This window comes from Pavona decussata, unplaced genomic scaffold (genome assembly GCF_977016875.1).
Source record: "Pavona decussata unplaced genomic scaffold, jaPavDecu1.1 SCAFFOLD_130, whole genome shotgun sequence".
NCBI classification, from domain to species: domain Eukaryota; kingdom Metazoa; phylum Cnidaria; class Anthozoa; order Scleractinia; family Agariciidae; genus Pavona; species Pavona decussata.
Genome location: NW_028145544.1, coordinates 3,147,245 through 3,165,258, shown reverse-complemented (window position 1 = coordinate 3,165,258; position 18,014 = coordinate 3,147,245). Strand labels below are relative to the sequence as shown.

General features: G+C 36.5%; 1 protein-coding gene and 1 long non-coding RNA gene across 2 annotated transcripts; both read left to right on the top strand.

Moving 5' to 3' along the window:
* Positions 1-3,429: 3,429 nt before the first annotated feature.
* LOC146468703 (uncharacterized) lies at positions 3,430-6,239 on the top strand. Its single transcript, XM_085124178.1, has 3 exons — positions 3,430-3,580; positions 4,777-4,985; positions 6,007-6,239. The coding sequence occupies exons 2-3, from the start codon at positions 4,808-4,810 to the stop codon at positions 6,039-6,041; spliced, it is 213 nt and encodes a 70-aa protein (XP_084980304.1). The 5' UTR covers positions 3,430-3,580; positions 4,777-4,807; the 3' UTR covers positions 6,042-6,239.
* Positions 6,240-11,991: 5,752 nt separating this feature from the next.
* On the top strand, positions 11,992-16,409 carry LOC146468702 (uncharacterized). Its single transcript, XR_014867477.1, has 3 exons — positions 11,992-12,148; positions 14,471-14,669; positions 16,194-16,409. It is a non-coding gene; the product is annotated as an uncharacterized LOC146468702 (long non-coding RNA).
* The last annotated feature ends 1,605 nt before the right edge of the window (positions 16,410-18,014 follow it).

The window sequence follows — 18,014 nt, the reverse complement described above, 5'->3', positions numbered from 1 at the left end:
TTTGATTCAGTTGAAAAGATTTCTGCTATTTCCTGATGGCATCAATTCGCAGTAAAATTTGTTATTTTCTCTTATACGAAGTATACTTATACCCCGTTTAGCTCGTAACTTCTATAATACCTTAACCTTCGATGAATTTACTTATTTTGTTTTCTATCGTATTTTCTGTCTGCAATAGGCAGACAGAAAAGGTGTAGGTGTTGGGGTTTTTTTTTTTTTCTTTTTCTTCCCATTTTGTGTTAAAAGAGACAGAAAAGTGCTTTGCTATCAAAATAAAATCAAATGGCTAAATCTCTCAAGAAAGTACTCAGAAACTACAAAGCAAGTTCACTTACAATCGATTTATTGTTGCCTTGATCTGTACATAAACGATATTAAATTTTAGCCGGCGAGTCATGTTTTAAATTCCCGGCCAGTCTGCCTACAAAAAGTCGGCTCAATTTTTTCATTAAATTTTGTAGGCGATGATTGTGGCTGGAGATGTTGAATTATCGAGGACATTTTGAGTTTTCATTGACATCTCGCTACAAACTTCCAGATTTAAAATGTTCGAGCACACATTAGCTGTTTAACAATAGTACGCGGAGACGGAAATAGGAATGTGATTACTGATCTGAAGTGATTTATGTCACTTTTTTTAGTTAAAATTTTCTCGAATTCTTGAAACAAACTTGATAAGCGTTATAATATCCGCGATGCGACACTGTTTTGTACGGTGTTGTGGTTGTGTGAAATATTCAATTTGAATTTTTCAAGCTATTGGCAAAAGGGCGTGTCGTAACTTACCCTTCAACTAAATCAGCCTTTAATTGTCTGCTTAGTTAAATTTTCACACACAAAAAACCTTCTTTTAAGCCTTTTACTGTCTTACTGATACTCATACTCAAAGCCCAAAAACAAGTTCACTGATTATATTCAATATTTACAGTTTTTGTCAGGCTGAGATGAAATCTACCATGAATATTGAAAATAGAGTTTCTTTTGGCCGATACTGATGGAACTGATAATGATACAAACAAGGACTGTGACACGCTAACTGAAGTTTTCTAAATGCAATTACAGGAATTTGATTGGCTTAGCAGCCATGGTATATGAACCATTATACCATGCCTGAGAAATAGCGACCATTAAATTGTCTTCTGGTTGTTCTTGCACGGCGAAATCGGCAAGATCTAGCAATATTTCTTGATTGTTTTAACAAAACAATTATTTCACTCGGGCTCAGTTGGACATGACATTATTATAGCCAACTCGGCGCTACGCGCCTCGTTGGCTATCTACCATCTCATATACAACGAGCGCTCTTGCAATAATTGATTATTATTTTTGTTATGTAAAAACAATGGCTTTTGTACGGAAAGTCATTCCATGCATTGTTTTGTTAAACAGCAAACGTGAAATCACGGAAATTGTATCAATATGATCAAGGAAAATTATTTAATGAATAAGTGAATGGCAATCGCAGTTATGTATGCGAAAAAAAAGCCTAAAAAAAATTTACAGGTTTAAACGGGATTCGAACCAATAACCTCAGCGATACTGGTGCAGTACTCTACCAACTGAGCTATCAAGCCTACTGGGAGCTGGTCATTTTGTGAATTCGTACACGTATTATAAAAACTATACTATGCTCCGAGTTTATTATTGAAACGAAAAGATATATTAAGGTACGAAATGCCTCCCAGCGAAAAAAAAAGGACTTTCAATGCAAAAACATGTTTTTACATCTAAGTTCTCGGTTACTTTTAATTTCTTGACATTCAATACCTGTGATTCAAGAACCTTGTATTAAAAGTTGTATTAAACAAGGGATACTTGTAAAAGGTGAAGTATGCAGACGGCGAAAACAAAAGATCAATGCGAACTTGGTATCAAAATGCATCCTTATTCAATTCATTGTATCTTGTCCGTTTTAATTTCGAAAACACTCAGGGGTCATCAATGTTTTGGTTAGCAGGATTACGGTTGGATAAAAATTTGTACTGTCAAATACATGCATAAACTATCGTCATTGTTGGCAGCCATTTTTACTGCAAGTTAATTGAGCGACCACTGCCCACGTTATGGACTTAAAATAAAGCTACTTAGTTACTTAAACGCAGCAATTGCGAAGAATTCTCATCTTTTTTACCATGGAGAAATCCTCTAATTTCATGAACAAGATAAAAGCCTGTCACAAAATATACTTTCATTTTTATCGTTGTTTGGTTTTATTGTATGACCGAAAAAGTAATACATCAATGTAATACAAGAGCAAATTTTACTGTATTATGACTGGTAACGTGAGATATTTTGATAACTTCACTTTTCCGTGTATGTTTTAAGTTATTGCTTATTTAACCGTTACAAGTTTGACCACGAAATGATGGTCATTTTGCTAAAGCAACGTTGCACCTAAATTTCTATTTAGCTTTAGGTAACAATTTGCATATTTAGCGTTGATAATTTTTGTTTTTCGATGTTGATGTTTCCCACCTAACACAAGGCAGGAACTGAAATTGAAAGACTCGTAATCGAGATTTTATCACGACCTGAAAAATACTGAATATTGAAATTAGAACACGCAAGTTTCGGATTAAGCAGCGTAGAAAGTTTCATAGCTATAATTTTCACTGAAATTAAAGAATCAAGGAAGATTTGAATAGAATATAAAAAATGTTTTTTGTATCAAACGAAAAACAATAACAAGCTTAGAAACTGAAGTTTAATAACCAACAGTTATGGCAAAGCATTTATAATCAACGATCAGTTTTTGGTGGCGGAAAAAAAAGTGCCTTGTTTTTTAATTTGTTAATATTGTTACTATTTCTATCTTAACGTCATTACTTTCAGGTCACGTCTAATGGGTTATTGAGTGTTGTTTCACGCAATTCAAAACAATATTTGCTGAACGCAATTTGTGACCTAAAGGTAAACTTTCGTATTTAGAAGTTAAAGCAGAGTTCGTTTGCTTTTTCTTCAGGTTATGTCCTAATTACTGTAACTAGCGAACCATATTACCCCTATAATAAAGTCCTTAGTAACGCAAAATGATTCTATGTTTTTAGTCTGTGGATGAAATCTTAAAGTGTGACATTTCAAACGAAAGCTACTGAGCAGTACTTTCCTATGGTGTTGTTTATTATGATGTACAAGGTGATTCTAACTTTTGAGTTTGTGATTGAAATCCTAAAGTGTGACTATTCAAAGGAAAGCTACTGAGCAGCACTTTCCTGTGGTGCTGTTCATTATGCTGTTCAATGTCGTTGTAACGTTTGAGTCTGTGGGCAAATCATTGAAACGCAATTTTTATTTTGGACGCTTGTGAGAGTGAATGTGTTAATGAATTAAATCGCCTCAAGGAAAGGATGGGGTGTCCTGAATATTCATTCAAAACGAGCGACTTCCTTTTGCCTGTTTACGGAAGAATGGAAAAGTTGATTGAGCACTTTTACTTTATCTAAAATTCATTCTTATACCTACTACGCATTGGCCGATTTACGCCTTTAGAAAGAGTGCCTTTTGTTTATAAATTAAAAGTGCTTCTCTCTTCGCCTCACAGATCACAGGGCTCTCTGAAGAAGACACAACTGATACAAGGGTAAGTGTTAAGCCCGAAGAATCCAACGAATCGTTACCAAAGAATTGTTTGGGTTAATTGTCTGTTCTGAAAGCTTAGATTGCCTCCGATTTTTCGATTTCACGTTAAACAATACCACAAATGTTTTTGAATTTAATGTCGCGAAATTTATCGGTTCGAGTCTAGTTATGCTGGAAAGTTAAGTTCAAGCCGAGGACCAATCCAAATGTAGTTTTTGAGATGTACGTTTACTCTTTTCCCTAACTTAAAGCGAAAGCAAATGTTTTAAAGTTTTACTGCTGGGATGTGCGCCCAGGCTTAAACTCATAAACGCTCGACCCTAACTGAAGCATTGAAATCGTGACCTTTTTTTTTTTTACATTTTTAACAAGTTTTTCCCCCTCCGAAAACAAAAGGAATTAGTTTTTTAATGTTACGAAATTTGGAGCTGACTCTTTGTCGAAGATAACTATAGATTTTCTTTACAACTAGATCCAAATTTTTGAGGTGTTTGCGGCCTTCCAAACAAATATCCACTGAACTGAACCGTTGAGCTTCCCGGAAAATTAATGAATAAATTTTAAATTTCAACCACGAAGCCAATTTGATTAATGTAAGTTTTGTCAAAAGCTGTCGTAATCATCATCATCATCATCTTTATTTAATCACGGTATCACAATGTACAAAAAATGGTCTTCCTGCGAGCCCTGCTGACTATCTCAATAACATAACTTAAAAATAACTAACGTTTTCAAAACATACTCAAAAATTATAATTTAATAAAACAGATTTCTATTATTTAGTAATTAGGATTTAGAAGGACTAAGGCCACTCTGAACTCTTGCTTCGACAAGGATGCTGTTTCAGAGAACAGATGCTCTATAGTGAAGGCTACATTTAGCAATCTCAAACTTAGGTTTAGGAATATGCAAATGAATTGATGCATTTCTTAAGTTGTCGAAGTGGACATCTGATTCTTTGATGAAAATTTCTAAGATATGATAGGGAAATATTGTTGATGATTTTGTACATCAATATGGCGATCTGTCTTGTTTTCCTATATGGTCCAATCTTTCCCAGCCTAAGTCATCCAGTAAATCACTAGATCGTGCTTCATAGTTTGAGCGATTTTTGCAGCCCTATTCTGAAGCTTTTAAAGTCTGAGGTATGTGAGAAAACGGTAAACGCTGAAAACTCGTTTAATTTTATTTTTACAGATTGATCTTCGTTGAAACCTTATCTCTCGCCATGAACAAAGCACTTCTTACAGTCCTATTGATCGCGCTAGTAGCTGGGTTTTTCGTCCAACAAAGTGATGCCCTTCTCCGAGCTGGAAGGGACAAGATCGAGAAGTTAGAGCGCAAGGAAACCCCGGACAAGGAGGAGGACTATAAAATGTACGAAACACCTGTTTACTTCAGACGAGGTAAGACAAAGTTGGGATTAATTGGTAGAATTCCAAAAATGTTCACTAAGAATATAAAGGATCGGGAGGTCACTTTCCTAAGAAATTCTTTGGAATTCAATGGTCTGGTCCAATGGTGAAAAATCGAGTAGCGCTTAAATGGGAAGTTCCGGTATAAAAGGGGCCTGGCCAGGCCATTCTCACCTTCAGTTGTCAATCAACCATCAGAGCGTAAACAACTGACAAACAACATGTGCCTTTTTCTTCGGCTTTTACCAATAAAATTGGCTTAGTTTTCAGAATAACACTTGTTAAACAAATTAGAGCTCGGTATCTTATATTGCTGTGGTGATATAATATAATTTTGAGGCATATTTTCAGAAGACGCTTGAGTCAAGAACTTGTCACGACTGAACTGCGTCTAAATTTGCAACTCATGCCCGCAAGGGTGTGAAATGAAGGAGGGGCTTGCCCTTTTATAGTGGAACTTCATGTTTACGGTAATTGATAGAGGAACGAATCGACGAATGGACACACAAATCATACATACTATGCATTTCGAATACGCCAGTCGATCCACTGTGGACGGTTTATTGAAAGGGAAAATGGTGCGAAAACACCTTCATTTAGTTACAAGTTAATGCTGGAACATCAAGAAAAACGAACTCAACTTAATTCTTGATAGGAACAACTCGTGACCTGCTCAAGTGCATTTTGGGAACGAAACCGGGGAACTTGAAAACAGTTAGCCTAACTTTTTTCAAGTTGCAGTCCATTCTAACCCAGTCCATCTGTTGCCAGACACTCATCGATAGTCTTAGTACAATGGGATGATAATTTACAACAAATCTGGTCAATACTTTTCCGTTTCTGCTGGGTTTTGGAGTTTTTGATACAACACCAAATTCCCGTGACACTTCCCCTTTAAGAAGCAATCTTAATAGTTTAGTTACTGATACAAAAACACATTCAAAAATACCGTCCGCGAAAGTGCTAGATACTGTTTTTCTTATCAGCGATCCTTGTATTTTTCTCCTCACAGGCAACCTTGGAAGAGACCTAAATTTAAGAAATTAAGACTTGATCAAGGTTTTCTTGGACAGAAATAGATAATAGTTCCACAACTAGCGGTTAGTCTTATACCCCAGTATAGAAGAATATAACACTATTACCAAATCGTACTGGAGCTTATGAACTATGTGGTCACAAGACGAACAATGTACTAGAACATAAGTAGATGCGAGTAAAATAAAGTACTATACTGCAATTAAACACGAGGATATATTTGTATTTATTGCTCGTCAAAATGTTTATTTATTTATTTGCATCCTTGTTTGGTCATTTTCTTTTCATTCTCTGACTACTGTCCTCAATCAGATTTTGGCTTTCTTGAACCAAAAAACGAGAAAATACACTCAGCGAAAGTATACAGGTAGCGAGGTCACCCAATCTAATTTTAGTGTGGGTCGTCACAGTGACTCTCGGGTTAGTGGAGTGGGGGGCTCGCTTTCCAACCCTCAAATTGCTTCACTTCGTGAAACCAAATATCTCGGCGCCTCCTCGGTTGTGGTCTAAAAATAAGGGGGGAGGTAAGGGGTTTCACTGGGATCTTTCCCCAGATCCACCATCACTGTATAAAACATAACTGCCTTCTTATGAACTCGGTCCAAACCATCGATAGTTTTGTAATCCATCTTTGTTCAGTGCCCACAACTGACGTTTCCAAATGATGTTGGGTTACTGTATACTGTGCCTCCATGTTTCAGACTCCTCCTTGCCCATTAACTCAGCCAGAGTTAATGGGCAAGGAGGTACCCTCCCCTCCCCACTCCTCCCTTCGACGGTAAGCGGAGAAGGGAAGGAGATGGTCAGAGTTACTTGCTTGCTTGCTTCATCTGGTTGCATTGCCGCGAATTTGGTCTCAGTTATTACAAGGATCCGTCAAGGCGTAGAAAAAATTGTATTTTTCGAGCTTCCAGGTTCAAGTCACTTCTCTGACTCTATTGACTCCATGCCTTAATTTGAATAGAGTTTCTGCGCATGCCCTTCACGGAATGGTTACTGATACGTAATTCCAAAGTGATAAGAACGTTATGTTTGCGTAAAATGGGAGCTGACAAAATTACGTGCGCTGACGAGAGTTGTGGAAGAATTGATGGCGTGAAGTAATAAGCATTACGTTAGCCACAGTTGACGATTGTTAACGAGAATTGACGAGGATGACGGAAATTAACGAGAGCTGGTGAGAGCTAACCAGAGTCGACGTGAGTGTCGAAAGAAAATAGAGTTGTTGACAGTTGAAGAAAAATGACGAGAGCTGACGGACGTTGGTGAAAGTTAAGGTGAGCTGATGATGTGAGTTAAAAATGAGAGTGATTCAACGTAAAGGGAGTCGAAGAGGGTCAACGTAAGTTTACAAGATTCGACGAGGGTCGCGAATTGGCGCTAAATTGTACGAGGAAAAGCTAAATAAAAACCTACGGAAAGCTTTCATGGAATTCACATGGTTGACGGTGAAAAGAAATCTGGTTGAACTCAAAATTGAACTCTCGTTTTCTGTGGCCCAAGATGTCTTCAATTCGATTCAATTTATTAATTCAATTTCAATTTTTTGGTCTGCTGAAGTTAAGTTGTAGCCTACTAGCTCTTTCTATTTTCAAAGTCTGAGGGTAGTTGAGGGAGACGTCAAATAAACGACTGCGCGTGAAAATACTCCTGCGCATCGTTTTTCCGTGCGTGTTTTTCATCTTGCTTGACCAATTCTAAGAAAAAAAAGATTAACAGCTTGCATTCTGGGAGATTCAAAGCCACAAGACTTAATAAAGTGTGTGTAAGATCCGTGAAGGAGGAGCGAAAGCCGGCCGACAACTAACGACACAGACTACTGTGACTAAGTTAGATGGCCACTGGGTGGAGGAAGTTTGAAGCGCAGAAAGGCAGTGGGACGTTCAAAGCAGATACGGAACGTTTCACCCATGGGGGTCAATAACATCTGCAGCAGTCCAAACCTACGGCCATCAACAGGGATCTGATGAAAATTCCGATTGCTCCATTGACAACACATTAGAGAGTGAGTATACAGTGTTTGTAATTGGTAATTGTGCATTTCGAAACCCAGGCCATCCCATCTCAGTTGTTCAAATCCCGATAAGCACTAACCCTGTTATACTAGGCAATTTTTCTAGCAACTTGTCACGCAATTTTGCTGTGACACAAGATTCACGAATCGTTGCGTGGTGTACCATGAACATGTCTCTCTTTTTTCTTTTTGTTTTCGAAACCGTTGCGCAAAGTAGAAGTCGGTTATACTTTGAACAAAGGTGACTGCAAAAAACATTGCGAGGCATGTTCATTTCAGGGTATGTTACACTAGGCAACGATTCCTGTAATGTGTGTCCCAACTGTGCAACGAAATTGCCAGACAACTTGCAAGACAAATTGCTTAGTGTAACTTACAGCGCCTTAAGACAGTAAGGCAACCAGTAACAACTCACGTACTCTCGTACCCATTTCTCACTCGATTTTTCGCTTGACCCTGGGAGATTTGGGAAGAGGTAAAACAACTCATGTTATACCTGCAACATTTTATTTTATAAATAATAATATTATAGAAAAGGAAATTAATTTTCTCATGTAGAGCTTTGAGAGAACGAGACGCTGTTGTCAAAATCAGACGGTGTTCGCGCTCTCAGGCTATCTTTTATTAATTTTTCTGTATAACATTTAAATACCTTGTCCACTGAAATTTTCATGAATAGTCTAGAGCAGAATACAAAACAAGACAGTGCTACTTGAGATTAATGACGATAATTTCGATAGGCTATTCCTGGAAATGTACTGTTTCTGATTTAGTTTCATTTGAATGTGTTAGCCCAATACTCAGCAACATCCACTTGTTACAGTATTATTACGGCTTTCATTTGAATGGTCACAATGACGAATTTCACCCACTGACTCAAACGTTAGAATCACCTTGTACAGCATAACAAACAGCACCCACAGGACACTACTGCTCAATAGCTTTTATACGAATGGTCACACTTTTGGATTTTATCGAAAAACTCAAAAGTTAGAACCACTCTGTATAGCATAATAAACAGGGAAACAGCTGGAACCTATTGCCATTGTCAATAGCTTTCAGTTGAATAGTCACAGTTTAGAATTTCATCCACAAACTAAGCTTTAAAGTTAGAGCCACCATGAACAGCATAATAAACAGCACCACAGAAGAGTACTGCTCAGTAGCTTTCAATAGAATGGTCACACTTTAGGATTTCACCCACAGACTCAAAATTTAGAACCACCTTGTACAGCATAATAAACAGCACCACAGAAGAGTATTGCTCATTGACAATAGTTTTTACTTGAATGGTCACACTTTAGGGTTTCATTTCTATAGTGTAATACCTAATAGACTGTACCACAGGAAAGCACGACACAAAGGTTTTAAACCGAAAAAACACGCGTACACTTCCGTATTTCAGGCACAGACTTGATACATAGGACGCGTTTTTCTGGAAAATATTCTGTGTATTCTGAAAAAGAAACACACTGCCAAGTAGCGAAAAATATCCAAATGGCCAAAGTGAAAGAAAATAATTGAATTCTTATTAACGTTTCGAAGAAGAATATATTCAATTTTTTGAGGTATCCTGATTTTGAGATTTCCTGAAGATGCCTGAAAGAAACGCGCTCCAAGACCCCAAAAGATGCTTCTCCTTCATTACTATATAACACATAAATGGAACAGCCATGACTTGATTACTTGTGTAAAATTGCTTGCAGCGAAAATCTAAACTGAAATCAAACCGAGTGATTAGAACTGAGATCGATTTGACATATTAATTTACTTTTTTGGATTAAATTTCAGCCATTAATGCATTACTGAAAAAGAGATAAACGTGTTATCTGTTTTATCTTCTTCCTCTACCTTTGCGACGTCATAATTTCTTCAATGCTTATCTTGGCAAAATTCATTTGTAAATGTGAATTGTTTGGTAATGAGAAGAAGTGAACTTTCCAGAGGAGCTAGTAATACGAAAAGCTGGTTGAATTTTCTTGCTTATAAAGTTGTTATTTCTCCTACAATGTGAATCAAGACGACAACTGCCTGCGAAAAAAGTGAACAAAAAATTCAAATTTGCACCAAGTTTCAGAATCAAATACTTAGACCACCAGACGAAGTGCTCGCGACTCCTCGATTATATCAACACGCTAAGAAATTCACGGTTCTTGAAGCCAGTTCACATATATTCGTGGATGTATTCGATACACAGTTCGTGGATGTTGAGTAAATCATGCATATTTCTCGAGGATAAGCTAGACGGCCTTCATTTGATGTTTCACTTTATTAAAAATACCTAACAGCAGCCAATAGTTTCATGTGTTTTTATTATGGCTCGAAATTATACTTATGGTTAAAGCTTGATATGAACTTAACAATCGATCTCACATTACCTAATGCGGAAATGAATCACTGCAAAGAGTTATCTACCGTCTGATAAATATATGACATCAGTTATTCAATGCTTCTAAATGACTTCCTGATTTTCGTAGTATCTTTGTAATGAGCTTCCAAAAGGTAAAGTATACGGTGATTTGCCTTCCAGTCGCGACCGTGCATTAAACATATATTTCTCAGCTTGTGTGGATGTTTTTGAAATCGTCGTTTTCCAGAAGAAATGTATACTTTTAAATACGTCCTTTTAGGTTAGATTAACAAAACCGATTTATTTCTGAAAGGAAGGAAGAAACTGATCCTGAATATTTCTGAGATAGTTTATTCTGAGCATGGAAGAAAAACTAATGCTTGTTGACGATTCATGTATGGAACATCATTATTTAGACAAAATAAGACTTGAAGATAAAAATTTGAATAAATCCTTTTCAAAGGACGTTCATTTCAAAAAGCCTTTTGACAACGATTTCATCCAGATATCCATCTTCCTTTCATTTTTATATCTAATAAATTCATTGTCAATGGTCTTTTGTCACTTTATAGGAAGAGATATTGCTTTCTTCATCGAAACCAACTTTAGCTCAATATACAAACTGTATGTTTGGTTAGGTTAAAAAAAAAATCGGAATTTTTCTTTGTATATTAAACCTTTTGTCAGGCACGCCTTTCATTTTTTTTTCTCATTATTTTTCCATCGATTATTTCTTTAGCCTGTGGGCTTTTGTTTTAAATTTCCGATGGAAATGGAAAAAAGACATGTTCGATTTTAGTGTTCTTATCGTATTTGACTCCCAACTAAAAGGAACTCAGTTTCAATAATTCGTGTTAATTTTTTTATCATTTAAAACAGTTCTAATTCAACGCGATTTTCGATATTAATATTATCAAATTTCTCGTTTTATTAGTTTTGCCCATTGGATGCTCACACTGAAATTGGTTTTCTAAATGCCTGAGTAAAGTAGCAAAATCAAACTTACAGGTAACAAAAAAGAAAAAAAAAAGGAAAAAAAAAAACAATTTGGGCGGGATAAAATGGTTTCATGAATAACAACATGTCGCCGATTTATGACATGAAAATATCATTGAATATTGGTTCCGCTTCTTCACATGAATGAAACGTTAAACTCAGATAAGTTCATGTGGAGCCGATAAGAATATAATTATCAAATTATGTTAATATTCACTGCAATGGAAACTGATAATACCTCATCATCTATCCAGAGAAGTAAAGAAGACTAAGTCCTGGGATTAAGCCCAGATGTTCTTTGGGAAATAAAATTGAGATTTTGACATATTTTTCCATTAATGGTTTAGCAAGGCTTACTCTTTGAAATGGAAACTAAAAGGCGTATGGTATAAAAACGGCGAAAAGGAAGCTACGAATATCGTAAGTTTTTATCTTACTTCCGCCTAAATATTCTGGACGTTGACGCAAAGATGAAAAACTCAAAATCTTTGACGCATCATGCTGTGATTTTAGGCCATGGAGGTGTCGAAAGTAATAGTTCAAATGAATTTTAAAATCCAACAATAACCTCCCCCGTTTTGGAAGCAAAACAACTGACGCGCTGTGCTTAAAAACATTAGTTTTTGTCCTCTCTTATCTACAATTTGTATCAATTCTTACCACGCATCCGCTAGATGATTATAAATTGGGACTTGATTTTTGCTTTTTCACACTCAGCAGATCACGGAACTCACTGCAAAAGGAAAAATTCGAACAGAGGTAAGAGAAGTTTCTTTGACGACAATTGAAAGAGTTTTTTACTATTTTTTTTTTTTTTGCACGGCGAAACTACAAAGTTAGGCTTTGTTTAAGACATCATTATTACAATATGTTTTTAAAAAGAAAACAATTCGTTATCGAAGTTTCACGTTGCTCGGGTCTATGCATGAAGTTTTGAAGTGCGCCCGTAAGTGATAGCTATCAGAAATACTTTCCTCTTGTTTTGCTCATTAAACTGCACTTGTTCTCAAGTGTGACTATGCGCAGTACTTTCCCGTGGTGCTGTTTCTTGCGCTGTACAAGGTGATTCTAACTTTTGAGTCTGTGGATGAAATCCTAAAGTGTGACCATTCAAACGAAAGCTACTGAGCAGTACTTTTTATGGTGCTGTTAATTATGCTTTACAAGGTGGTTCTAAAGTTCGAGTCTGTGTATGAAATCCTAACGTGTGACCATTCAAATGAAAGCTACTGAGCAGTACTTTTCTGTGGTGCTGTTTAGTATGCTATACAAGGTGGTTCTAATGTTGGGGGTGTTGATGGAAAATGAAGCACAATTCAATGGTTAATTGATGAAGAATTGAAAGAAGGAGAGTTTTGGAAAGATTATGCACATGGATTGTATCATATTTATGTTAACCATTTGAATACGAAATTTAAATTTTTAATTTGCCTCTCTGGAAAGAATCATAGCCGCTTAGAAATTAAATATTTTTGGATCAAGATTCGTTATTAAAAAAATCATAACAGAGATAGCTCAAAAAATTTTTTCAACTCAATTAGCTTTTGTTTTATTATTTTGACTGCCAAAAATTGGCAACGGGTCGAACTGAGTGGTAATTATGATAATTATTTGGGCGATTTACCATTCGTATACTCGTTTCAAGACACAAGGGTAATTTTACAGGTGAAGAACAAAAAAATTTTATTTAACGTTGTTCTCGTACCTATCTTTACGCTACACCTTGGAGAAAATTCCGTTTGCGAGAAAGTTGCAGTAATTTTAATTAAAAGTCAATTACTCGGCTTTCTTTTGACAAAACTCATTAGATTCTACTTTAAAATCAGTTCACGCAACCTGGTAAAATTTCTAAACGCTCTTCATTTGTGTTTTGGTAGTATACCGTCAAATAAAAATCTCATTTATTCATAAACATAGCATATTATGGGGGTAAAGTTGCACAACTGGCTTTATTTTTAGAAAGGATACAAAACACAAAATAATTTGCCAAAAACGAGCTGACTTTCTCTGGTGATTAAAAAGCGATGATAACTTGTCTCCCGGATGATTAAAAATTGAGACAAGATAAATAATTTACGAGATGAAGTCATTAGTTTCAGCGCACAATTTTAACTTTAATTTTCCAGTGTGCCATCTAGAATCTGAAAACGCTAACTACTGTTATAAGCGTGCACAACAATAATTCACTTGGAAACTTTTTATTAGAAAACTAGCCAAGTTGATATAATCATGCATGATACAGGTTTAACAATAATTGCCAGCCAGCTGCCTCCGGCTTGCACGTCTGAGGTAATAGTAATGTTTGCTACAGTTAAAAACACCTGTCACAGTCACATTGTTATATCAAGAAAAAAAATTTCGAGAGGTAAGTAGAATCCTTGAACTCGCCTTTTGCTTTCTTTTGTCAAATGAAAACGTCATTTCTCGGAGGCAAATTTACGCATCCGATTGGATGACTTCCCAGCTTAGCAACACCAGAAACAAGTGTTGGATCTTGTAAACAACTTTTATATCAAATGGGATTTCCTCATTGGAGTACTAATAACTCTAGCAGTAATACAAAGCATTCGCCGAAAATATTTTTCTTTGTCTTAAGTCCTCCACTAGTAGCGAACTTATCGAAAACAACGTTGTGTAAAACGTAGACATTTCCCTCGACTTATCCTACATCTTATAACGATACGTGTGTTACTGTAAGTACTAGATAAAATATTCTCGTCCGATCTTTATGGGCTTTACAATGGCGAACCGAAGGCGAGTCATTGTAAAGCCCATAAAGACCGGACGAGAATATTTTATCGTACTTGTGAAATGAAACAATAAATTTTATGTATTGTGTTTTGCATTTTAATCAGTAGAGAGCTGTATCAAAAGTTAATTACTGTACTAATTATCTGAGCAGGAGTTTGTATCATAAGTTAATTCTACTGTTTAATAATTCATGATTTGTATTGAGGTTTACAGAGGTGTATCTATGACTTAAATTCTACCCATTGATTGGTCACAACTTTGATGAATAATTAATGACGTTTACAAGTTGTAGTAGTGGTTGATTTTTTTGGGGTTTTGTTTTTTTCTTAGACCAGAAAATCTTCAATATTCGCCATGAACAAAGCACTTGTTGCCATACTAGTCATCGTGTTGGTTGCTGGTGTTGTTGTGAAGGAAGGTGACGCAGTTCTCCGGGCAGGCAGAGACCGAATCGAAAAGATGCAGCGAGCTATGGAAGAACAACGAGAGGTCCCGGGAAGACGTGAAACCCCGTTATGTTACAATGGAGGTAAGGAACTTGATGACTGGGCTACACCTTTCTACGAGGAGAACTCGAGCATTAACCCCAACATTTCCGAAGACTAGCGACGTTTACCTGAAAACCTTTCCTGTCTACCGAAGATGAACAGAATATGAGCCGAAGGCTTCCGACGTTTGCCGAAGATCACTCAGATATTTCCGACATGCTTGCAATGGACGGTCAAATTAAGTTTTTCACTTTCAAAAAAAACCAAATATCTGCCTACCGTTTTCGTTTAATTCACGATCTGGAAAATCGAGGAAAGCCTGTTTAAATTAACGCAAGAGCCAGAATTAAAATAATTCAAGACCACCTTTAACTACGAATTGATTTTTACAGCGTAAGTGTCATCTAGATTTTGACCTTTTCTTGTGAAATTGGTCCTAGAATTCCTTAGCTTAGTTTCAAAACAATTTTTGAACACCAAAAGAAAGAAATTAAGTGAATTATTGAAAGGAATAACTTATGATCTAGTGTGGTGCATTTTTGGGACGAAAATGCGAGTACTTGAAAAAGGTTCGCCTAATTTTTTTTTAACTTGCAATCCATTTCGACCCAGTCCATCTATGACCAGAGATAATCAAGACGGTTTTAGTAGACTGTGACAATAATTTATAACAATAGTGGAACATTAGTTTTAGGTTTTGATAATACAAAACGTCTTTTGTAAATGACACCAAACTCTCCCTTCCCTCCTCCCTCCCCTCCGCTTTTGACACTAAGAAACATGAACTTAGGTAAACGTTAATCCTCGATTAACTTTAATCGCATTTCGAACAACCGACCCAACAACAACAACAACAACAATACTTTATTTCACCCCATTATTATTACAACAGAAAATATAAATATATACATACAATAGATGATAGGGGTGCTGGCTGCCCGAAATAGCCTAAAAGTTAAAAATGCCAAGCAGCCAGCTGTAAGAAAAGATATGTAAACGTTAAGGTCAGGTACACAAGAACAAACACACATAAATACACACAAAAATAAAGTTAAACAGAGTTAAGTAAAGTACCAGTATATTAAAATGACCATAATTCTTACGTTGCAAAACAGTATTATTTCTTATCTTAGAATTAATTACAAAATCGAAATCGAAGTACAGATGTCTAGTAATCTTTGATTAAGTGCTGTTGATTAAGTCATTTCTCTCATTTTCCAGAAATTCTTTATTTAAGTAAATTTGCCTCTTCTTATATAGGTTTCATCCTTTCTCTATTATTGAAATGTCGGAAAAAATTGAAAATTAAAATAACCAGCCCTTAAAAAAATATGTATAGTTTTGGGATGAATTGCTCCTACTGAAGAAACTGTGTAAGTATTCGTAAATCGTTGATAATAATTGGTTGATAATTATAATGACATTTGTAAAAAAAAAAAAAAAAAAAAAGAAATTGCCCATTTTTCAACGTCACGTCAGTTATTTAGAGATGGGCCAGAAAGCACAGTTTCAAAAAACGAAATTCCTATCGAATTTTAATAAATTGTTTTCTGCTAAAATTGCAGCTAGCATGGAGGAAGCTAAAAAGTGAGGAGGCCACAAAATGAGAACCTGGACAAAGACGAAGAAAACTGCGCCATTAATTTCTATTAGGTTTTAGTCGTTTGTTTCAGTAGAAAAAATAGTCAAAGCTTAGAGTCAAACGTGTATGGAGATGAAAAATGTATCATATAGTTGACAAGCGAACATCATTGAAATAAAGTTCACTCGCAAGGAAAACATCTATATCTGTAGTTCACTTAAATTTGCCAATGAATCTTCAAGCAATTCAACTTGATGAATGAACTAAACTAAGATTGCGTTCGATTGACTGTATTCCGGAATAAGAAAAACTAAAGAGAAATAGCTGTTAAATTTCTCTTTTTAAGTAATCTGGGAAGACATTTAGAACTGCAAACTTGACACATGATAAGTGAGAGCTGTTTCGTACTCCAGTAATTCCTAAAACCTCTTGTGAGGGATTTCTTGTCATCATTGTATTCCTGTTCCGGAATAGGGTCAATCGAACGCACCCTAAGACTGCTTTCTCCCCTCATTGGACTGTCGCCTTGTAGCGGTAGGGGAGCTTGTGTGCTTCCATGACCCTGAGAGCTATACCGGCTGGGAGTCCAATCTCCCTGGCAGATGCAATCATGCCGGGCAGGTCAGAGGGTAGAGGCCAGACGAAAGGACAGCCCCTGGCCCTCCAGGATGGGGGTTTGGCCTTGGGTCAGTCACCGTGCACAGTAAAATAGCACTTTGATTACGGAAACCAGTGGCCTCAAGTGTCCTCTGGGGCACGAAGAGGATAAGTAAGTAGTAAGAGTACTTTACTTTTGCCAGAAGTGGAAGGCCAGACCTGCCAGTTTGTAAATTGAATGCGTCATTTTTGAAGGAATGTAGTTGCAAAATCTTGAAAAATAATCACTCCGAAAATGGTACGCGCTATTTTGAAGAAATTCGAAGGACTAGCTTAAGACTTATCCTTCAAATTGGTACATTCCGTTTACGAACTCACCGGTGTGGTCGGACAATTCTGGTAAATGAAAAGCGCCGTTAGCCAGTTTTTCAAACATCGAAAAGCCCCCTGTGAAGCTGATTAACTATTTTGTATAGGAGGATCTTGCTGAAAACTGGCCTCATAACCAAATTTCAAAGAACAAGTTACACACAACAAAGACACCACACGCTGAAAGAACATGTTACCCTTGGTGATCTGTGTAAATATTGATGTGATCTCCTTAAGATTCTTAGAGAATTGGCTTTCAAAGCGTATAACTGGGTGGCAAGAGCCTTAGTTATAAAATCTTGACACTTTTAAGTTTTAAGGACGGTGCCTACTTTTGACGTCCTCTCGTAATTTGTCTTTTGGCCAATCGTACTTTCTTTTTACGTCTTTTTCATATGGTTTTGACGCCCGCTCGTACTCCCTTCGTGGTACGCATTGCCATGCAATAGCGACGAAAAGTAGAAAATAAGAGTGTATAGTATTAGGGTAAAAATTAGGCTCAACTAACCCCGACACAACCCTTTTCAACACGGCTTCTATCTCACCATAGCAGAAACTATGTTATCAGATGGTGGGCTTGCAATGGCAGTGTTTTACCTAAAATTCAGTGAAATTATTTGCTACCAATTGTTTGCTACTTTAATACATGGTTAATAACTTTGACCTTCGTCGACCTTTAGCTTAACCAATTATCTTTAAAAACACGCTGTTTATTGGTTATCGGTATTCGCCGTAAACTACACTCAATCTGATTGGTGCCACATAGCGTTGGCACACAAACACACCAACATACATTCCAATAGAAAACTGCACGCCGACTAGGACCTATGTTGATAGG